Raw genomic sequence first — 24,448 nt, forward strand, 5'->3', positions numbered from 1 at the left:
TTATAACTCTATGCTGAACGTAAACTTTTTAAAATTCCTGTGTGGTCAAACATGAATTTTATGTAATAATTGTCTTTGGAAGATTCTCTGGACAAGATTAATCTTGTTAACTAAAAGGCTCTTACTTGCCTTAGCTGTAGTGTTCAATACCTAAATATTCTACTTTGTTAGAGGTGAAACTTCTTCTATACATTTAAATTCTCACCAACAGTTGTCCGTAAAACTAGTCCTGATGAATCAACAAGTTATATAGACTGGACAGTGTAGTATGAATCAACTCTTCCATTTGAATTTTTAAGACCTGAGTTCCTATCTGGATCAAGTGACTCTAGTCCATATCTACCTATCTGTAAAATGTGAATATATAGGATATGTCTCAGTATGTTTGTGGGGAAGAATAAGATTTGTAAAATACCATATAGAGGAGCAATAACATGGTAAACACTTGTATAATTCACACTGTGTTCAGTGTGCAGAGGTAATGAACAATGCAAAAGACAGCATGGTATATAGACAATTTGTGATTTGGAACCAGCTTTAACTTTGTCTTGTCTGGAATTCACTGAGTTGACATTGTTTGTTGTCATTCAGCTTGAGTCAGGTAGTGGTAAAACTGGAATATGTGATCTGAATATGTGATCTGTTATTTTGTTGTTAACTACCCTGGAGTTGATCTCGACTCATGATGACCCTATGGATGAGACATCTCCAAGACCCTCTGTCCTCCAATGCACTGCTTAATTCCTGCAACCTCATACGCATGACCTCCTTAATAGAGGCCATCCATCTAGCATGTGGCCTTCCTACTTCCCTCCACCTTTCCCAGCATTGTTGTCTTTTCCAGTGAGTCCTTTCTTCTTATGTTGTGTCTGAAGTATGACAGCCTCAGTTTGAATGTCTTGGCTTCCAGGGAAGTTTCCGGCTTGATCTGTTCTAGGACCCATTTGTTTGTCCTTTTGGCTGTCCATGGGATCCTCAGCACTCTTCTCCAGCACCACATCACAAATGAATGGATTTTCTTCCTATCTTCTTTCTTAAACTGTCCAGCTCTCACATCCATACATAGTAATAGGGAATACAATGGTTTGTATGATTCTAACTTTTGTGCTCAGTTGTATATCTTTGCATTTTAGGTGCAGTACAGACCAGCAGTTTATGCCGGCCTGACCACATACTAGGGCTGGGCATCCACATGCCCCCAGCCCTAGTTCCACTGGCCTGCCACCATCATGGCACACACCCATCCACACTTTTCTTGTTCTTTCATTGCCACCTTCCCCATTCTTAATCTTCTTCTGATTTCTTGACTGCTGTCGCCATTTCTATCAATGTTTGATCCCAGGTTTGGTCCCATCTGTTCCTTGTAACTTGTTTTTTGCTATTTCTCTTATTGCAGTTTCCACCTGTGATTAGATGTTATTAAATTGTTTATTAGGAAGGTGAATGAGGTGAGGATGTAAATATTTAGACCAGTGGAATTGTTATTGAAATGAAATTAACTGTAGATTATGGCACTTTTCTGAAGGAAAGTGAATAATTAGATGTGGATTTGCTGTTGTTGTGTGCCTTCAAGTTGTTTCTGAATTTGGCAAACCAAAGGCAAAATTATCACAGGGTTTTCTTGGCAAGATTTGAGTACAGGGAGTTTGCTTTTGCCTCCCTCTGAGGCTGAGAGGGTATGATTTGCCCAAGGTCACCCAGTGGATTTCCATGGCCAAGTGGGGATTTGAACTGTGGTCTCCAGAGTCTTAACCTGTTTCATTTGTAAAAGCTTTTGTATCTATTATGGATTGAGACCTAGCAGTCTCTAGAAATAACTGCACTAATTTATATCCAGGCAGGGACGTAGCCAGGATTTTGGGAAGGGGGGAGGGTCCAGACTAAGTGCCACCATTATAATGGGGCTTGGGTGCGGTGGCACGGCAGCACACACTATTCATTTTATCTAATGGAAGGGGGAGTCCGGACCCCAAGGACCCCCCCCCTTGGCTACATCCCTGATCCAGGGGTTGTTGTGTTGGCCATGTAGCAAAGTACAATGACATCAAAAATCCACAAAACAGTGATACCTTTATTAGGCAAACAAAAATGCACATTATACATATTGCAAGCTTTCAAAGCTCCACTGGCTTCTTCATCAGGCAAAGGTGTTAAAATTATACAGGAGAATAAAAATTTATGACAATGTTAGTCACAAGCCTGCATTTTGTCAAAATATATCTGTTCTCAGTTTAGGTGGTATGGAGGGACATACAGGCAGGCAGGCACCTCCTTCTAGCCATGTGGGTACTCTTGGAAGTAAAATTTAAGTTCCATTAGCAAGACAACAAGAGATGCTCTTCTTGAGATCCAAGTTGCCTCTAACCTTTGCAAAGCTATAAACATGTCCAGTGGTAACCATGTTGGCTATGTAGCAAAGTACAAAGTACAATAATGCCTGATGAAAAAGCCAGTGGAACTGTGAAGGCATTCAACATGTATTTTGTGCATTTTGGTTGGTCCAATAAAGGTATCACTGTTTTGTGGATTTTACAAGCTCCTTTGTTAGCCAGAGAGCACCGAATTTCTAAAGAAGTCCTCCACTACTCTTTACTATAGGTGATATATAGAAATCTTTACTGGGTTAACAGTGCAATCCTGTACATGTCCATTTTAAAGTAAGTCCCTCTGAATTCAATTGATCTTACTCTAAGGAAAGTAGATACAGGATTGCAGCCTGAATAGTTAAGTTCTGGCTTCTCTTTTGCATTCTCCTTTTCGTTGCATTTCACAATGTCCCTATATTTCCAAGCAGTATTACATAACTTGTTTTTATGCTGAGATGTATTCCCTAGTTAGGGAGAAGCTTCCTCTTTCTGTCTTTCCTCCAAAGATTATTTGTTTTATGGGTCTTCAGCCTTCCTAGATAATCAAACTACTATAACTAAATATCTAATGTTTATCTTAGAATGATCATATTCTGCATTTCAATTCTGGATTGATCTTGCCACATTTAAGCAAGTGCTTTAAGGAAAATGCAGAAAAATCAGGGGGAATCTCAGGGCCTGATGAATGATGATGTTGGGAAGTGGGGGACTCCACCTGAATATCTCACCTTCTGTAGTAGATATTGAAAAATATATCAATTGGGTTACTGTAATACTTTCTCAACAATGAAATCTTTTCATACTTTGACTTTTGAATCTCACCAGCTATTCTTGAATCTAAGGTTCTTAGAATGTCTAGACTGATTGTTTACATGAGCATTAACACTTAAATATTTTTATATTTACCTTTCTGCTATATGCCTAAAATCGTACTTTCTTTTAACTCTCATTTAGCTGTGTTATGCTAATTGGGTATCTTTCACCTAGATGTTTAGTTTTATCAGTAGGAATGTGACAGTTTTAGCTAAGAAGTCATTTTCTAGGGGGTCAGGCTGCACATTGCAAAGGACATGCTTTTTCAACACGTTCATAACAGTTGGCCCTTCATATCCATGGATTCAACCATCCATGGCTTAAAATACGTATTTTTTTAAAAAAAGCAAACCTTGATCTTGCCATTTTATAAAAAGGACACCATTTTACTACTCCATTGCATAGAGCAAGACTCCATGGATTTTGGTATCCAGCAGGATGATGAGGACTGGAATCAAACCTCAGAGGATACCAAAGGCCCACTGTATCATAGTAAGATAGGGATCTGCAGGAAGCTTTGCTCAGCAAGGACACACATAGTGCTGGTGCCTGCTTGGTTCTGCTTCCAGAAGACATAAAACCATGGATTCTCTCTTTGCTTTGTTGAGAGAGAATAAACCAAAGAGGAAGGTGCACTTGCATTTGGCCAGCTGTAGCTTTTTAGCTTTGTGGGTCCCCCCCCCACTTGAAATAGAATAGTTGGCCCAGAGCACTTGTTCACAGCCAATAAGCTAGGATCCCTGCAAAACATCTTCTTTCTTCTTGTGAAGCAAGTGGAGCCAACCTAATGCACATTGCCATTGTGCTGATTGTCATACTGCTGCTTCAGTTTGATATGTGCCAAGATATTAGGTCCAAAATACACTGTAGAAATAATCCAGTTTGAGACCGCTTTAATTGCCTGGTTAAGTGCTAGGGAATCCTGGGAACTCTAGTTTATTGCGGCGCCAGCTCTCTGATAGAGAAGGCTAAATGTCTCACAAAGCTACAGTTCCCAGAATTTCCAAGCATTGAGCTAGGGCAGTTAAAGCAGTCTTAAACTGGATGATTTCTGCAGTATGTTTTGGACCTTAATTAATGAAAGAACCACTAAAGATAGAGTTTGGTAAAATCTTGTTGAAAAATAAAAGTGTAACAATTGGCTGGTGTAAACATTTAACCCTGCATTCAAAACAAGCTGATTTTTGGTGCCTGTAGAATAATTCTAGAGAACATAATACATACACAGCTATTAGACAGGTATAAAATCTTCTGCATATCTATTCAGAAGTAAATTTCATTGAATTAATGGGGGGCTTGCTCTAAACTCAGTTTGCATAGATTTGTATGCTCATTTTCCTAAAAGGAACCCCATTGAATATGTGGAACATAAAGTACTAGCATCTAAGTTGTAGTAAGCCTATCATTTTGAAGCATCTTAATGCTGCTGCTGTTGTTGTTTTTGTTTCTGTTGTTGTTGTGTGTGCTTTCAAGTTGTTTCAAACTTACGGTGAACCTATCATGGGTTTTCTTGGCAAGATTCATTTGGAGGAGGTTTGCCATTGCCTTCTGCTGAGGCTGAGAGCATGTGACTTGCCCAAGATTACCCAGTGGGTTTCATGGTCGAGCTGGGAATCGAAACCTGATCTCAAGAGCCATAGTCCAACACTCAAATGAACTACACCATACTGACTTACATTAAAAAAAAAGCCTAAATCCAGTGTCACACTGGCACTGTAGAACCCAAATGGCTGAACATTTATTCCCTTCCTTCCCCACTGCATCTCTTAGCACTGATAAAAAATTTGCGGGGGGGGGGGCGTTTCCAGTCCTTCGGAGCAGTTTTTCAGAATGCATGGGGGGCTCTATTGCCTCCCCAAACATCTGCCTTTGGGCAGAAATGAGCTGTGGTGTTCACCTGCGTCCCTTCAAAATACTGAAGAAATTGTGTGAAAGTGATGCAGCTCAGTGGGAGGAGAAAAGAAAGGCACCAGATTTTAAAATACATTTTTAGTTTTAAATTGTAAAAAAAGAAATTACAATTTTAACGTTTCTTTAAAAACATTACGTCTTGTCAAATTTTCAATTTCACCACATAACACTATGAACATATAAATATGTACATTTAAGCTGTGCATGTGATACTGCAATTTAAAGGTATAATTTTAATATTGCTGATTGTTTATGTCACAACTATTGCCCTTATATTCAGTGATATATGGGAATTACAATTTATGTGTGTAACATTAGTACAGAAAACATTAGTCAGGATTCTGTATGGTATGATGTGGTATGGGAGGAGGTCATTGGGAGTGACACCAGGAGTTTACTGCATTGGATGATGGCAGCCCTAGTGACTCCACTGTGCAAACGTACTCTAAGCATTACAGAAAGGCTTTGTTTTGTTATTTGTAATTTCAACCAATACAAGAGGCAAGGGTCTCAGAGATAAAAATTCACTCCAAGCAAGACTCATAATAAATAAATAAACATGCCTCAGACAAATGATAAAAATAATATAAACTGTTCCAACAATATTAATATCAATAGCCTATGTAGTTAACAAGTAAACCAGGGGAATATAACCCTGAAAAGCAGGCCTGAACATTATTTATTTCTAGTACAGTATACTCGTCCCTCCCCATTTGTGGCTTTGACTTTTGTGGATTCGATTATTCACGGATTTTATTAATATGTTCTCTCTAGGAATATCTAGGTCCTCCAGCACAGCTCTGTGGTCAACTTTAACCAAAAGTCATGTTGAAGGACCTAGAGATTTCTAGAGAAAACACTAGGCATTTGTACTCCTCCAAAGCAATTTTGTGGCCAATGTCTGGCAGATGTTGACCAAAGAGTTGCACTGGAGGACCTAGAGATTCTTATAGAGGTGTTCTCTCAGATAAAAACATAGTGCTTTTGTTTTTGGGGTTTTTCCACATTTACAGGGGTCCTGTGCTCCTAACCCCAGGGAATGTGGAGGGACAAGTGTATTTCTATATCGTCTTCCAGCCCACAAGGGCTCCAGAGGATGAATAGATAAAACCCAATTAAAACAATATAGGAATAAAACATTTTAAACATTAAAATGCTCTTCAAAACCTAAAAGCAGTTTTAAAAACAATCTTAGAATCCAGTTTTAAGCAGTTAAAACAGCAATTTCAAACACTGAATGCTGTGAGGAACAGCACTGCTTTGGATGCTCATTAGGAGTATAAAAGAGCCTAACTTATTTGGGTAGGGAGTTCCTCAGTTGAGGTGTTGCTACAATAAAAGCCCTGTTACATATACGCATCCTCCGGATCCATGTCTGAACTGGCTGGATTGGGCTTGATCCTGCCACAGGGGTTTTTGCCTTTGTTGTCTAAACTGGATGATGCCAGGCCGGGGGAAGCCAGGCCATTTGGCACATGCGGACAACCCCCTGAGCAAACTATTTGAAATGTTTCTTTGTTAATATAAATTGTCATGCAAAATCAGTCATTTGTATTAGAAATTTTGTGGGTGAAATATTATATATATATATTGAACCAGTAACCAGCTGTTTTGAATGCATCAAGTACATAGTATCTTAGATTCTTTTGTTAATTGAGTGTATTACAAAAGTATTTTTTTCAGATGAATCTTTAAATTCCTTATTATAGGACTAGTCTGCAAGGACAACTAACTAAAAGTAGATATCTGTTATATTAATATTTCAATTTTTTTCTCCAAGGCGTTCATGATGGTGTCTGTGGCCTTCAATTTCACTTTAGTCTTAACCAATCATTTTGATTACAAAATGGACTTTTTAAAAAAGTGCTCATTAAATTTCCTGGCTCAGAATAAAACTACAGAGTTAAACATATCCATCAATACAGTCAGCCTTCTGTATTCATGGATTCAGCCATCCACATCTTTAAAATATACAGTATATTTTTAATCCAAAAAATAAACTTTGATTTTGTCATTCCCTATAAAGAATACCATTTTACTATGCCACTATTTATAATGATACTTGAGTGCCCATGGATTTTGGTGTGGCGGGGGGTGGGGGACTAGAACCAAACCCCAGAGGATACTTTACAAAACAAATTGTTCAACTCTGTTTTTCTTTGTAAAAATGAATCAGAAATGTTATAAAAATATTTGAGGTAAGGTCACACTTTTTACATTGCACCAAAGGTCAGATGAGAACCCTGTGCCCAGCTAAATGATGCTTTGGTAGAACTTGCATCAGCCCTAGAAACCTTGACCCATTTCTAAAAATGACGTTGCAGTCAAGGCATATCTGGAGGTTTTGTGTTTCTCACTCCTTCGACGGGCTATTATGTAAGCCATATACAGTTGTCCCTCTACTTTTGCAGGAGTTGGGGTGGAAGACCAGTACAAAAGTGGAAAAACCATGAATAACTAAGGCCCCACCCACCTTCATCCCAGGCACAAACTACCAAATAATCACATTCACAAAAGTGAAAGCCACGAAAGCGGAGGGGCAACTGTAGTTTTAGTCAGGCAACCAAAGAGTGTGGGCATAACTTCTGTTTTGATTTTGTGCATTCTTACACATCGAGGAGTAGTGATTGTGAGTTCTCTTTCAAAGTTCCTGGCTAAGGTAGAATAGTAGCTCATAACCTGTAGTCATAGTTAAGAAAAACTGATATGTACTGTCATCCCAGAATAATTTCTATTTGCCTTTCTGTATTTTCAAACAAAATGCTATTAGAATTCTTTCCAACTCATGGCACATAATAGTTCTATAGTAAATTTTGCGTGTGTTACTTTCAAAAGATAGGAGGCAAATTAGCAATGAAGTAATTATGAATTTATCAGTTAACTAAGCTGCAGAGTACTGAGAGTCAGACTGGAGTCCCAATTTGGAGCCTGGATGTGTAAAGCAGTATAGGAAATGTGTCCAGATTGAAACATCTAATCTTACATGATTTTTATGTTTATGAAAATAAACCCAGGAGGCTCATGTACAGAGTATGCACACAGAGAGAGAGAGCACGCAGTCCTAAGCAGGGTTGGGTTCTGGAGTAGTAAAGTGTCTGATCCTCTTATCACTTTCAAATTTTTGCTAGCTCACTCTTGCACTGCACTATTGTTGATAAGATTTACACCCATGGCACTTTCTGGGAGCCTTTTTTGGAGTACATATAGTCTACCACCATGACACGCTTTACAAACCCCAAAAGGACACCCTCTGCCCTATTCTGGACACCTTTCAAGGGAAACAGTATTGTTCCTATACTTAGAATATACAGCGCACCCGCTCCATACGCAGGCGTGCCATACGCTGCTTCCAATTTACGCAGAAGCTGTGCTGTAATACATTCAGTGGCGCGCACAGCTGCTGGCATGTCGCACCACTGCATGCACAAGCCCCATTCATTATAATAGGGCTCCATCATAGGCGGAATTTGCCTTACGCCGGGGGGGGGGGTCCAGAATGGATCCCCCTCATAAGGCAAAGTTCCACTGTACTGTATTTGAATCTTTTAAAAGTGCATCCTACAGATTTTCAGGACAGATACATAAAGCTCTGCTGTGTTACTCAAACAGGCTTGTATTGCAAAATGTGGGCCTCTGTCTTACTTAGTTTGGAAAACACTTGTTTACTTTTTTGTGTGTAATGTTTTGGTAAGTTTTGTTTGTTTGCTGGTAACATTCTGATGTTTCTGAATGCAGTGCAACATGATGCATGAGGCCCATGCCTCCTTCTCAGTAACTCATTGTATGATGTGGTCATGGTAGCCATTTTTAATAGACCTACTGAAAAGAGAATGCTTTGCAGGAGTTTCACTGCTAAACATACATACTCATGTTCAAATGCTTGCCTGGCTTTTATGTAAATACAGCTGCCTGATCTGCTGTAGGCCCAGATATATTTGTGGACTACATTTATGGGCAATTTAATTATTCCCCCCCCCCCAATGTTTATACTGTGATTGGTTGGATAGCCATATTTTTTTTTAAAAAAAAAGGCCTTTGGAAATAATGTAATGTGATTACTGGTTTTATGTATAAAATAAATGGAATAGAAGTAGTGGCTGTTACTCTTATGCATGTTAAACCCATCTCTGGGACTGTGGAACTATCCTAAATGGCTTAGCTGTACACTGTTGTAATAATGCCACTGTAAGCTTGTGATAAAAACAATATTCGGTGTTTGCATGTCTTGCATTCAGTATAAATTTAAGAGGTTAAACATACCGTAAGTCTAGAAATTATGTAAATGTATTCTGAAGTTCTTTGTTGCTTTCCCAGAGTCTCCTACTAGGCAAGTTAGTGATTTGAAATCAATTTGTAGCAACTTTTAGATTTATGATTAATGTTACAAATGAATTGATGCTTCTTCTTGTCAGTCTGAAGATCTAATTGGGGGCTAGAATTATGAGGGAATGAGAAAAAATACTGTCAGTTGAAGAATAGCAGCGCAGATTAGATAAACTTTCTCTTCCCAAATTATGCAACCAGTTACTTCATATTTCAAATCCAGATCATACTTTTATGCTGTAGAAATGAATATAGCAATATTATGATTACATTTATGCTGATGGCTTCAAGCAGTTTACAGTCTGAGGGAGCGGATCGAATGACTTATGAATTTATGTTATTGACAACATTCACAAGTCATGGAATGGTTTTGAGTGAGATAATCATAAGAAAACTCAATGCATATGTCACCTTCTGAAATCGATCATAAAATATATGGCTTGATTACAGTATCATGACAAACCTTGGTTGCCTGCAGGCTGCAGCCCTAGTTGGAAACCAAAGTGGTGTTTGTGGTTTGAAACACTGTAGCACAGCTTAGTGACAGTCTGTAGTGTGTTGCCCTTCTGCCCTACCAGAGACCTATTTGCTACTACTTTCCTCAATATTTGACCAAGTGACATCTGCTGCTGTGTTACTGATTAACTACACCTAGTGAATGGGGTAGCTGAGAACCCCAGTCATGCCTCCAGGCAGTACCCAGATTTCTGGATAAATGGTTCATTCTTTTCAGGATACTATCTCCATACACTGCTGCGTTTTTCTTTTTTCTGTTCACTTGCTTTTCACTTGAAGTGTCAAAGTTCTGTTAATTCCAGCCTGCTTTGATAACTTACTTCTAAGTAAACATGAGATTGGGCTGTAATAACTATCCAGAAGCAAGTGATGGTAATTATTGAAAAAATAATGCTTCTTCATGAAATGGAAAGTGAATGTTGGTGCTGTTTACTGGATATCCATAAATACTAATGTTCATAATTTTTTTCTGTATTTATTTTTTAATTTAATGGAATGCCACAATCCCACAATTATTAAGAATAAAAATAAATACAGATCAGAATTCTGTATTTCCGCCCTAATCACGAAGAGCGGGTTAGAACAGGAAAGGGGGAAGGCTGGGATAGGAGCAGCGCCAGGGCGATTTGGAAAAGCTCTTATGATAATTACTGTCCCCAGCCTTTACCCTAAACTAACATGATTAGGGCACCTTATGAGCCTAGTTTGATGAAGTCCTTAGTTTGCCAAGTCGTTTATGACTTATAACAACCCAATTACAGTTTTCTTGGTTAGATTTTTTCAGTGGTGGTTTGCCTTTCTCCTTCTCAGGGGCTTGGAGAGCGTGACATGCATGAGATCATCAAGTAGATTTCCATGGTTGAACAGGGATTTGAACCCTGCTCTCCCAGTGTCCTAGTCCAACACTCAAACCACTAGCCTGTACTAGGCTGGCTCAATAATTACTAAAAATTACATTAAAGCCCAAAAATTAATTGAATAAAGTTGTTTGAATAAAGTTTAAAGTATTTCATTCTGTCAACAGAACAGGTTGCTTTACCATGACTTACCAGCCAATTTCTTATTTTAGTCATGATTATGAGATTGTTATTGGTCATATCTATGTTACCTTTTCTAGGCAAAGATTCTGTGCAACCACCAGGATTTCTCTTCCCCAAACCACTATTGCATATCTGTATAGTAGGGAGCATTTGTGACTTTTTATTTGTTTTCCTGTGTTTAACTTTCACCTACTTTTACCTGGAAGTGTCCAATAAATCCTTAACCTAATTAATTTGGAATTACAAAAGCCAAGACAGTTCCATTTGAAGAGTCATTCACGCTTTGCTTCTGACTAAAATGATGTCACTTAAACTAACTTGTGATACTAATATTGGCTACATTACTCTCAAGCACATAAAGAAAAGAATGCAAAATAGAAATGTACAGCTAAAAGACCATTAATTATGTATAAATAACAATAGAAGAGAAACTGGCTCCTTAATACTTGGGAGAAAGAGCACAGACCTTTTCAGTACATAGCAAAGATTCTGCCTAAATTAGATTGTCTTCTTGGATTCTTGTTAAACTGAAGTGTTTATGCTTCCATGCTATTCTTACAAGTCACTAATATTCTCAATAAATTAAAAGTGCAATAGAATAATTAAAGCTATACTGTATATGGAAATGTTTACCCTGGAACGTCAGTAGATCTTTAAAATTTTGGGATTCAATACAGGAATGGAACTGAACTGTGTGTTTATGCCATTTTGTCAAAAGAATATATCTGTGCCTTTTTTATTGTAGAGCTACCATGCCTTTAGTTATAAATAACAGCTCATAGGTTTTCCATCAGCCTTGTCCTATTTTGAAGTGGTTATTTATGGAACACAAAAAGGTGAAACTTTTATTTCATTTTTACAGTTATATGGGAATTGGGCTCTCTGCTCAAGGTGTGAACATGAACAGATTACCAGGTATGATGTCCAGAAATTATTTCGGTTTTCCAGTCATCTGTTTGTTGTAGTGAGCTGTTAAACAGTTCATCTTCTATTTACCTAAATTTCTTCCAACTAAAAACAGTTTTAGTGAAAACAATCATTGTAACATAATATAATCTGGGACAGAGAGAAGAAAGAGAGCACTGGGGTTTACATGTTGTATATTCAGACCTTAGACAGCTCCTCACATCACATCAGAAGCTGTTCAAAATCTTAGGCCTCTTTGTCAAGGGTGGGCTGCACTGTGAAATGTTGTAGGGACACTGTAAGCATGATGGATGGCAGCTAAAATTCATCTGTACTCATAGAAATAAGATAAGAAAAAGAATATATACCTTTGTGCCCAAGGCAGTGCTGTTATACTTGCTTCTTATACAAACTTCCGGTAAAATGAAGCACACACAATTTAGTGCAACAGATTTGGGAAAACTGTGCTCTGGAATAGTGCAACACAAAGTGGTGGTCCATGGATTGGTGCTGGTTTACAAGCTGTTAGCTGCTGGCCCCTGGCAAATTCCAGGTAAGAGAGAAGCAGTTGTAGCTAAATGAACACTGGGGGAAAATTGCTAGTCTCTCATATCAGATAGGTTGAGGATATCCATTAGATTGAAAGGTTGATATAATACATTTTTTAAAAGTGGTAATCCAGGATACAAATACTCCATCAGCTACTTATCTGTCCTGTTTTGCACTACCAATTTGAAGTCTTGATGCCCTTTCAGAAATAATTTTAGTGAAATTATTATCAAGGCTTTTATACTCAGTATGCTAGCTATATTACTGTATCCCCAACAAAAGCAATGTTTAGTAAGACCTGAAACTAGTTTTAAAAATTTAGTGGGGAAGTCACCACTGATTTCTAGTTCTAAATTTAATAAATATGCCAATTAGTGTTATATGCTGTTATAGGTATAACATGTTCTTTAAAAAGTAAAGTAAGTTTGCACTTGTATTACATCTCAGTTTTTCAGATGACTCAGTTCTTTCCCATATAAATAAATCCCTGCAGCCGATAAAGCTGGAGTGGTTTTGCTTTTTTGTTTTTGCATGGCTTCAGGATTTCCTAAAATCTTGCAAATGAAGTAGTTTTTCCAAGTTCATGTCAATGTGTTCAACGTGACTTAGAATATCCGTGCTGAAATGAATGGAACATTAATTAAAGTCCAGTTATTTTAATAGCTCTACTCTAAGCATGTCTGAACTTCAATCCAGTTCATCCTCTGTTCTGAGCCTTGTGGTAAATACTAAACATAATGTTTTTGCTTTTAGGTTGGGATAAACATTCATATGGTTACCATGGAGATGATGGACACTCATTTTGTTCTTCTGGAACTGGACAGCCATATGGCCCAACCTTTACAACTGGTGATGTCATTGGTTGCTGTGTAAATCTTATCAACAATACCTGCTTCTACACAAAGAATGGACATAGTTTGGGTATGAAGAAGTGGCGGTGGTGGTGATTTTACTTTGAATGCATGTAATAAAACTGTGATAATAGTATTTACAAATTTGACATAGTAAGAATTATGCACGCACAGCATCCACCTACAGTTCAAAGTTTCAGAAGCAAAGTTATATCTGCATTACCATTATGGGTGCAGCTGTGCATTTTCAGCTGATTCTTATCTTTCTTCCCTTGCTGAAAAAGTTGAAAGAACCCCTTCATTTGTGCATTTGGTTGCATATTTGGTTACTGCAACATTGTCATTCAGCAGAAGAGTTGCAATCAATGAGTAATTCAGCATGTAGAAACCAGTCCCGCTGTAGGATCTCAGTCTTCTTTTTTTAATGTTAAAAGTAAAAGTATTACATTGTATCAGATGAATGCTTTGTTTCTTCCAGTAGTGCTTTTGTTAGTACTTTTTGAAGTCTTTGATCAAATAACAAAAAAGTGGGATTATACATTCATAAATTAGTTTCATGTACTTAAGCTAAATGATTTGTTTTTGAGACGGTTCACTGTCTTATTCTGTTTGGTTCAGTGTATAATTTCAATTGTTATATTTTAGTAAGAACAGTGAATCAAACTAAACATTTTGATTTAAGAAACAACTTACCACTAGTTATTTCCTGTTCTGGTGAGACTTGGGCTGCTTCCATGTGAGTACAAGGGCACTAACATAGGATCTGTATTTAATGTTTTTAAACATATTTAAACAATTATAAATATAAAAATTTATCTAATGTCTCTTGATTACAGGTATTGCTTTCACAGATTTGCCGGTAAGATGAAAGATTTTCAATGTTTTCAATTCCTATGTTTAAAACCCTTTCCACCTTCATGTATATTTATTTTTAGATCATTTATTTTAATTGTTGTAGCAAATTAGTAATTTTTAAATTAGTCCATTACTTAATAGAAACATTGCTTTTGTTCCAAGTGAGATGTTAAAGGTTTTAAAGAAACTTTTAATTTTGGTAGAAATATTGGGAAGGCACTGTAAAAGCTGTCTCCTATTTGGTATGTTAGCAATAAGTAAGTGTTTGTCTTTCAGGCTTCAGAAAATATTTTGGTTATGTATTAGGGTGATATACAGTATAAGAGCTGCAACCTTAGTGGCACAGGACATATTTTGCATGCAAAAGGTTCCAGATTCAATTCTTGGCATCTCTAGTTTGAAAAAAAGGCACAAATGATAGGAGAAACGTCTGCCGTGAGACTATGGAGAGACGTTGCTTGTTAAATTTAGACCTACTAATGTGTTAACACTCTTAGTCAATATAGACAGTGCTGAGAAATATGGGCCAGTGGTCTCACTTGGCATAAGACAGTTTCTTTTGTTCCTATGATGTTCTGCCACTATCTTTGAAAAGCTATCTTTGAAGCTATCACAAGCTGTCTTTGAAAAGCTATCAAAGTCTACCAGAATATCACCCTGTAATATTTGTGTTTTTGTGGTCAACATCACAACAGAAATCAGAACAATCTCATAGTATTTGGGGAATACTGATATTTAAGCAACTGCCTGGGCGTGGCAACGATCTGCTCCAAAAAGGAGCTGTGAAAACGCAGCTCCTTTCCGCACCGCTGCCAAGGCACCATTAGCACCCTGGAGCGGAGCGGTGACATCTCTTGTGTGCCATACCATTTGAACACGGCACACAAGGCACATCATTGGCGCATGCGCGCCCAAAATGGCACCGAGAGAATGCAGAGCGTGAGCCCTAATTTCAGCCCCTGGCCGCTGCAAAATGGTGGTCTGTACCAGGCCTATGTCTGTTACTTTGTTCTTTTGCTATAAAATAGTAACATTGATCATACATTATTTTACCACTGTTAGGTCTGCTATAGATAGGGTAGCCAAAACAGTGTTTTGCTGTCTTAGTTTAAGGCCCTCAGATAGTCCTGGAATCATAATTATCTGTCTGACTATGTATATTTTCTGTGTGGCTGCGTATTTACTTAAAGCAGATTTTTCTGCCAGTTGGGTTTTCACAGGTTTTGTTGCTTTTACCAGTCAGTAAAAATAACACAATAGTTTAATGCTGATGTAAAATAAATATGCTTGAATTTTGAGAGATAAAAGTATGCATTGCAATACTCTCTTGCAGCCAAACCTGTATCCTACAGTTGGACTTCAAACACCAGGAGAAGTGGTGGATGCTAATTTTGGGCAGCATCCATTTGTGTTTGATATTGAAGACTATATGCGAGAATGGCGAACAAAAATTCAAGCTCAGATTGATAGATTCCCAATAGGAGACCGGGAAGGGGAATGGCAGACAATGATTCAAAAGTAAGGCTTTGAATATTGTAATGCGTGATTAAATTACTCATTTTTGAGAGCCTTGAGACTTATCTGTTCAAGCTTACAAATCCTGTTCTTCACACCTCTATCTGTATGCTTTTGTGTGAGTGGAAGTAGTGCCTGAGAAAGATGGTTAGGCACAGTTGTATCAGGTAATTAAATTTAGTTGATGAATTGAGAACAAAACCCCTGGCTTATATTACCAAACTCAGGCATTAAAATGGGCATCCATTGCATCTAATTTTAAAGATCCAAATTAGTGCATTCCGCTTCAATATTTTAACATTTGAATTAGGTAATGTGGTAAATTGGTGCTAGCTTTTTAAGTATTTGGGTGTAATCCAACACTGTAGAACAGTAGAAGGTAGCAGAAGTTGAGTGTATGTGTATATCCACCTTCACACTGCCTGTTGACTATCACCCAGCTTCACTGGCTTCAGTAGCACGCCTCTATTTGTGGGGAGAGTCCCAACAGGTAGAGGTGAAATGGTAGTGGTACATGGAGAGCCTTCCTGCTGCCTCATTAATCTGTGTTTGGCTCCCATGAGGATGGGATTGCAGCTGCCAATGGCCTATTTCCCAACATCAGCCTTTGTCTTCCTTAGGCAGAATTGATTTTTGGCTTCTTGTGGGCTATATATATTTGTTGTTCTGTGCCTTCAAGTAGTTTCCAATTTATGGCAATCCTAAGGCGAACCACAAGATTTTCTGGGGCCGAAAATGTGTGACTCGCCCAAGGTCACTCAGTAGGTTTCCAAGGCTGAGCAGGGAATCAAATCCTGACTTCCAGAGTCACAGTCCAATGCTCAAACTATCACACCATGCTAGCTCTTGAACTATATATGCTGTAGTATATATAGGGTTCAGTACTATCTGCAGTTTCAGGCATCCATGGGAGGAGGGGCTTGGAATGTTTTCCCCATGGATAGAGGGAGGGTCTTACTGTACTATTAATGCATGCTAGATTATGCAAGTTAAGCAGCAAGACCCTTTGTCAGTATCTTTTTTTGCTATATTAGTAATCATGTTGCCATGGAAACTTCAAAATAAAGATAGGATAGTTCAGAGTATTGTGGATTTTAATCTCTTATGTTGATTCTAAAACCTTGTCTGTGTGCTTATAATTAGAAAGCTGAACAAATTATTTTTCCTCTTTATTCTGTAGCTGGTACACATCAGTTCTGTCTTGCCTTTTGCTTCAGTCCAAAAAAGAGATCACCCTGTATCTTTTTTCTTGTAAATACTAACTAGGCTATGTCATCTACCTACCAATTGTTGCTTTGGAATCAAAGCCACTTGTCAGTGAAAGTTATGCATCTGCACCAAGGCCATAATGGCAGGTTTTGATAAAGTGAGTGACAAGAAAGCAAAGATTGCTCAACCATTCTAGGTTTAGGTGAAGAATTGCTTTTAGTTGCAAAATTAGAGGATTTCCTAGGTAGGCACATTGCTACATGTATATGGAACCTTGTTGCTGCTTTATATGCTTCATCTCATTTTTCACTAAATATTTGATATGGCAATAGGGCTAAATCACTCTTCTCTTTCTGGGACAACTACAGTAGTTGATCTTTTCTAGGATTTTTCTCAAATTAAATTTACCTAGGCCTTTAATCAAGGATTTTTATTTATTTATTTATTAATTGCTGGGAAACTGCCTCCATGCTATATTTTTACTTGTATGTGTTTTGACATCTTTTTACAGGATGGTTTCTTCTTACTTGGTACATCATGGATATTGTGCAACGGCAGAGGCCTTTGCCAGATCTACTGATCAGACTGTCCTAGAAGAATTAGCTTCCATTAAAAATAGACAAAGTAAGTGAGAACAGTGCTGAATACCAAAAGATTTTACAAATGCAAAAATGCTTCCCATGAATCTCAGCCATGGAGTTTTATTGCTCACTGTTTTGCAAATCTGAACAATCAGCTGTTGCATGATGAATTTGTTTTACTTCAGATGGTCTACAATGGCAGAGAAAAATACTTTTCTCAGTGGGTTGGTCTTCTAATACAGTACGTATTAACTGATCATTTAATTTACTGAAAGTAGATGAATGTACAGTGGGCCCTTCACTTTTGTGGGGGATCTGTTGTGGACCCCTCACCTGTGTAAGCGAAAAACACATGTTTGAGCCCCATTGAAAACAATGGGATGTGTGCATGTGGCACGGAACGGCTTTTTCCCTCAAGCTGAAAGCTGCGTATGGTGTGGGTGCCCGGTATATATTTATCTGTTGAAAGGTTTAATGCATTATATGAAAATTACAGTATCAATGCACTTTTGAGACACTGAGAGATGTATAACTTGTAATTTACTCAATGAAAACTGTTGTGCTAAGATGTCATTTTTAATATTTTATTTTACATTCATTCTTAATATATTAGTGCAACTGATTTTTAATTTATAATGTTTGGGCAGGGGGAGAAAAGCTGATAGACTACTGAGGCATGATATTGGACCTTTTCCATTATTGTAATGTGAGGCTATGCATTTTCATCTAGGCATTTTGTTGTTGTTGCTGTTGCTGCTTTGCTTCCCCCCTCCCTTCATCTGTGGCTTTAGTGAAGAATTTAAGTTAGTATTGTGATGTCTGCTGTACCTCAGTTTTTGAGAAGGCCTGCCCTGGCAATATAGTACCATTAAAATATGTGTGTATGTGTGAAGTTGAAAAGAATTTGAAATCCATCACTATCCTTAGGATTTTAAAGGATTCTGTTGGAGCCCAATAGCAAATGGCTGCTGTAAAAAAAAAGGTGTGTGAGAAGGTTAACTCTTTCACATAAATCACTAGAGCTTAGAATTGTTAAGATGTTGAAGTATACACCAATATATATAGAGCTCCAACTGTTAAATTTTTTTCTTTTTTTGAACAGGAATTCAGAAACTGGTTTTAGCAGGAAGAATGGGAGAAGCCATTGAAACAACACAACAACTGTATCCAAGTCTATTAGAAAGAAATCCTAATCTTCTATTTGCTTTGAAGTGAGTCATCAAGTAAAGTGTATCTGTGTATTGTGCTTTCAAGCTCCCATACTAACCAGTGGTTTAACTGACTTATCTGGGTGTAGGAATTGGGATATGCTTTCACAGTATGCAAAACATGGTTTGAAATATTATCTTATGTTCCACATTCTTGAGAACCATTTTATATAAGAACAGATTCCCAATTTTGATTGTTCTGTAGAAAAGCTTTAGAAAGTGAAAATAGTGTTTTGTGCCTTTGAATTTGTCAGTAACTTCATGTATCCTGATCTTGACCTTTACATTGCATGGCTACTGCCCACCAGCACAACTTTGGTTTTGTATATTTTAAGTTCTAATTGGAAAATGAAAGTAGGTCATAAAGAGATCTGTTGTTTATTTATCTCATTCTAAGTTAGGCTGAGAAGAGTGATCATGTAGCACTTTAAAAAGAAAAGAAATAGTGCACTTGTGGTTGCTGGGAATGAGGTCCAGAAATTACCCCTTCTCCTACAACTCTCAAACTATTTTCCTGTGTTTCTCAATATGTTAAGATATGCACACATATTCACAAATGTTCATGTAATCATTTTAAAAAGAAGGGGAAAGGGAATAGTGCAAGGAAACTTTCTCCTACTGAACAATATTGGGGGGGGGGGCGAAATCTCAGCTTTATAAAAAAAATCAATGATATCTCTACTATATTCAGGAATGTTGTATGTTCTGTTTGCTACTTTTTTTATTTCCTTAAGGAATGAAAATGACATGCTCAGAACCTTTCCCCAATATTTAGGCTATAGTTGATGTCTACTTACCTAGGTGTTAGCCACATGTAGCTTAGTGGAGTTTACTTCTGGGCAGACATATAAAGGATTGTATTGCTACCAGATTTCCCTACTGCATTGCCTTATTTGGGATATGAGGAAACAGCTGCAGTTAGGAACTCAGGAAAGGTTTTCTTGCTTCTGCAGCATGGCACTTTCTTTCTCTCTCTATTGTCTTTTCCACCTCCTCTTTTTGGTGCAGTTAACAGGTGGTTTGATTGTACACAGAGTGGGAATAAGGTGATCTCTTTCTGCAGTAGTGGTTATATATGTCACTGATGTTCATTTATGTAATAAACTGCAGCAAAACTACAACCATACAAATATTTAATAATACAGATAGTGCAATTAGATTTTTGAAATGTATTATCTTAGATATATAAAGTGATTCTTCTCTTATGTTTCCTAGGGTACGCCAATTCATAGAAATGGTCAATGGTACAGACAGTGAAGTGCGATGTCTAGGAGGTCACAGTCCAAAATCTCAAGATAGTTATCCTGTTAGTCCTCGATCATTCAGTAGTCCCAGTATGAGCCCCAGTCATGGAATGAATATTCACAGTCTAGCAACAAGCAAAGGAAGTAGCACGCATTGTTCTGGTGAGTTTAAGGCAGCTGCAGAAGGTTGCACTCAGAAATATTTCATTTCTAAATTCTGTCCATTAATTAGCATATGAATAATGTGTGTTGTGGTTAGTGTTCTACAATGCTGAATGGGTGGTTCTTCCTGTTGAAAATAACAATTTAGGAGCTTATCTGTTCCTATGTACCTCCTTTTATTATCCACAGTGAGGACAGTCATGTGAGTATTACCTCTGGTATGGTCCTATTTAACCTAAGATAGAAATATGGAATGTGGCGTGTGTGATTCTCACATTCTGTGACAGCATTAGTTTTCAACAGAAATTGATTACTTGAAGAGTTTTCACCTTCTCAGACCTTTTCAATAAAAGTGATGGGGAGTAAGTGGAACTTATATTACATTAACACCTGTTAACTGGTACTACTCCTCTCAGTTTGTTTGAGAAATCAATAAAAATCAGAGAAGAATCTTCTCCTCAGCCAAGGGCTGTGCTCTCAGCATCACTTTCTAACAGGCAGAAGAAGGGACCAATTGTTTTTCATCCTGCATCAGTTCATCTACTGCTGTGGCCACTGCAGAGTGGAGAGTGTGCTTCTGCTTTGTGAGGGAGGGATGGCTATAGGAAGAGAGAGCTGCTTCTAGTTGCACCTGCCCATCAGGTAATAATAATAATCCTAAAATTTATATATATTTTCCCACCTCTCCCAGGTGGATCGAGGCAGGATTACAGCCCAACAGTAAAAATAAAATACAAAAATAAAACATATAATTTCAAACATTAAAACAGTTAAAAACAGTACCCTGAGACGAACTGGATGCTTTGAGGTTAGCTTGCCCTTTACAATGCTTTGTACAAACAAGTTGTATGGAAGTATATATTAAGTGTAGGCTAGTGTAGCAGAGTTACTTTAAATACTATTCTGATTGTTTAAATTTTTACTTGCTTGGTTTTAGGTTTTGAAAGTAGTTGCAGTAATGGAGTGATATCAAACAAAGTACATCAGTCCTACTGTCACAGTAAACATCAGTCTACCAGTCTGAATGTACCAGAACTCAATAATATAAATGTAACACGATCACAGCAGGTTAATAGCTATTCCAGGTGAGTACATTAAATAACACATGATGCTACTGTTTTTCATGAAGTACTTTTAGTTTGCCCATTAGATAACCTAGTATTGTGCTGATTATTTTTGGGGGGAGGGTAAGGGCAGTTTATAAAAGTCTGTTATGATTGTTTCCTACCTTTAACCTAAGAAATACTAGAAGCTGATAAACGATCAATCATATTTAAGCACATTGCAAAGAAAATCTGACAATGAGCTATTTGCAAAAGTAGCCAAGAACAACAGAGAAAGCTGTTTCTATTTTCTGTGCCTTGGAGGAAGTAGACTCAAGTCTGTGAAAGTTCATGCTACCAACCTCTGCCTTACAATTACCATAGTCTCAAAGGTGCTACAAGATCCCTTCGCATTCTGCTTTCTATAACATTGTTTCACACTATTGTGAGCAGCCTTTTAAAATGAATTTTTAAAAATGGGCACATAGAAATAAGAGCCTTAAAAGGGCCATTTTAGCATTTGAAGTGGCTTGGAATCTGACACAGGACAACTGTCGGGATGTTCAGCCTTATAGCAACAGTGAGCCCTGAATGACATTGCCATACTAATGTCTCCCTGCCAATAGTGGCAACCAGAAGGGACTCAGGCGGTGGCAGTTGGGCAGCACTGTTTATATTCAGGAGAGTGTATGTAAGGTAGTAGTGCCTGCCAGTTAAGTGTGAAGAGCTTAATTCAGTACTGTGGGCTGAACACCACTGGTAACCCTTAATGAGCACTCAGTGAACACTGGGAGTGGGTAATGAGTGAAATCTGTCCATGCCCACCCTCAAATCTGAAGCCAGCACTGTTTATATATCTTTACACTTTCATTTATCCAATGCTGCATAATTTTCTCAGTTATAATGTTATTAACACCACCATGAGACCTGAGAGAGCCAACAGAAGATGGGACTTTTCCCCAGGATGAGCTGTTTCAGTGTAAACTGTATCATCTGCCAATTGATCAGGATTCTTTCTTGAACCTTAAATCAGATTTTAGGTTATAGATGCAGAATATCCATACACAGCATGGATGTGTATCAAAATGAACGTTTATATTCCTCCATAGTTGTGGAGCATGTGAAGGTGAAACTTTAAAAATGAGACCCAATTCCGAAGTCTTTATGCAGTTAATGATGCATTTTTCCTCTTCTCAGCAATGATGTAGACATGGAAACAGATCACTACTCCAATGGGGTTGCAGAGACGTCATCCAATGGCTTCCTAAATGGTAGTTCTAAACATGATCACGAAATGGAAGAATGTGACACAGAAATGGGTCTGCAGCAATATTTCTTCTATATTACTTATCACTTTTTATTTAATTTACTTGGAATTATGAAATGAAATTTAGAGCCACTCAGTTTTGCTTTCAGGAAGTTTACATTATTCTCAAATTCTTTATTTAAATTAAAATTCCAATTAAAATATTTTATGGAAGATCTTCCTATGTATCTGCCAAACATTTGAATAAGAACTGCTGTGTTCTCTGTATGTTTTCATTCTCTAGTTTGGCTGTAAAGTTCAATATACTAAGAAGACAGTTTAGAGTGGCCCTGTTTTTCTAGGACTCAAGGTGGTTTTGTGCTTAAAATGGCACTTTCTTGCCCAGCCATCATAAAACAATTTCATACTGAAATACCAGTTGAGGCTAGATGAGATGGGTCAATCAGATGTTGTGAAATGGCTTCTGTGTGATATGTTCTCTGCATCATAGCTGATAATGTGACCATTTTACACTGTGAATGCAACATCCTATTTTCTTGGCAGAGGCTTGTCTGAAACCAGTTTACATAAAAAGCTATGTTCTGCATTTTTCCAGTGCCACAGAATTATTGAACTATTTTTTCCCAGGCCTTTGAATCTTCAAAGTAACTAAACCCTTCCACACCCTCACAGTTATGTTCTTTTTTGTCTTTGGTATATAGAGTGGGTAATGCCTGTGACTAGTAATATTGTTCTTTTATGCATCATATCTATAAGGATTTTTGGAATTACTTAGTTTAAAAAAAACAGAATTTTCTTGGTAGCCCTTTATAAACAGAAGAGTACAATTTTTCTCTTAGCAAGTCTTCTCCCTAATTATTTATCTGCCTACCAGTACTGGATCAAGACTATTGATTAATAGTGGTTAGGAGGGAGTGAAAGATTGAGAATAGTGTATAGAAGGTGAACATTAATTGTTTAAAGAATAATGTGGTTTCTTCCTACAAATTTACAAAAATAACTTACTATGCTCAGGGTGTCTGAAGGAGAGTCCATGACAAGTGGAGCATCCCCTTATGCCAGCACATAAAGATAGGAGACTCAAATTCCAAATCCATTTTCAGACGTTTACTCTCAACTCCTCATCAGTTTTAATTTTCCTGCTTGGCCAGCTGGTTAGCTTTTCACATTCTCACTCTCTTCATCTTTCTAAAAACTAGTTAAAATCTGTTCAAATTCTTTCTCTAAAGAAAATATAATTAAGGCTGCAGAATTGGCAAAGAAAAAGAGAAAAATACAAGACAAGGATGGTGAAAGGGAGGACTCCCGCTTGCCTTCCAAAAAAAAAGAGAAGAAAGAAAGAAATGACAAACGGAGGAGTAAGTGATTTTTAAAATCTACCCCGAGACCACAGGTATGCTGGTCAGTGAGGGTGAAGAAAAGGTACAGAGCTCAGGAAAGGTTCAGTTAACCATTGAGAACTGAGGGGCTCGACAGATGGGCAGGAAGGGGCAGCGAGATGCCACTCCTTTCTGCCCCAGATTGTTGCCGGGCAACTGCACGCCGCAGCAATGATCCAATCCCTCTCAGGAGCAAAAAGAAGCTGCTAAAAGCAGCTTCCTGGAAGGCACGATTATGGCACTCATGCGCCATGATGACGCCCCTTCTACGGAGCGCCGTTTGGGTGCTCCAATGCCCGTGTGTCGTCATGGCATGCCTCATGTGGACGGGCGTGCACCAACATGGCGCATAGGCTGCGAAGGTAGGGTTGGGTGCATGTGGACACACAGCCCTATCCAGCCCTACTTTTCAGCCCCAGGCCAGCACAAAGTGCCGATCTGTTTAGGGCCTAAGTCTCTGAACACACAGCAGAAATGGTGCTAAAGAAAATATTTAATTCTTCTAGCAACACTGAGTTAGAACAGTGGCTTCACTAAGGGGATGAGGATCGCACCAGGTGATACCACTGCTCCTCAAACATCTGTATTTTTTCAGAAACAGGCAGTGGCATTTGTCTGTATTTCTTTATAATGCTGAAGAGATGGGGTGAGTGGGGTGAGGATTAGTGGGAGGAGAAAGGCGAGGCCCCAGGTAGTTTTTTTTCAATTTA

At 38.0% G+C, this 24,448-nt stretch overlaps 1 protein-coding gene across 5 annotated transcripts in view; it reads left to right on the forward strand.

Moving 5' to 3' along the window:
• RANBP9 (RAN binding protein 9) overlaps positions 1-24,448 on the forward strand; it is a 39,726-nt gene that overhangs the window by 7,020 nt on the left and 8,258 nt on the right. For 3 of the 5 annotated variants that reach the window (XM_042463755.1, XM_042463754.1, XM_042463753.1), the window contains exons 3-12: positions 11,832-11,884; positions 13,178-13,345; positions 14,112-14,134; positions 15,464-15,648; positions 17,366-17,478; positions 18,538-18,646; positions 19,859-20,049; positions 20,987-21,134; positions 22,290-22,411; positions 23,589-23,717. In XM_042463755.1, the coding sequence (XP_042319689.1) occupies positions 11,832-11,884; positions 13,178-13,345; positions 14,112-14,134; positions 15,464-15,648; positions 17,366-17,478; positions 18,538-18,646; positions 19,859-20,049; positions 20,987-21,134; positions 22,290-22,411; positions 23,589-23,717 (1,241 nt within the window). The remainder of the gene's footprint in view (positions 1-11,831; positions 11,885-13,177; positions 13,346-14,111; positions 14,135-15,463; positions 15,649-17,365; positions 17,479-18,537; positions 18,647-19,858; positions 20,050-20,986; positions 21,135-22,289; positions 22,412-23,588; positions 23,718-24,448) is intronic. The other 2 variants (XM_042463756.1, XM_042463757.1) reach the window with 2 other exon arrangements.

The sequence above is a fragment of the Sceloporus undulatus genome, chromosome 4 (assembly GCF_019175285.1).
Source record: "Sceloporus undulatus isolate JIND9_A2432 ecotype Alabama chromosome 4, SceUnd_v1.1, whole genome shotgun sequence".
Classification (NCBI taxonomy): Eukaryota; Metazoa; Chordata; class Lepidosauria; order Squamata; family Phrynosomatidae; genus Sceloporus; species Sceloporus undulatus.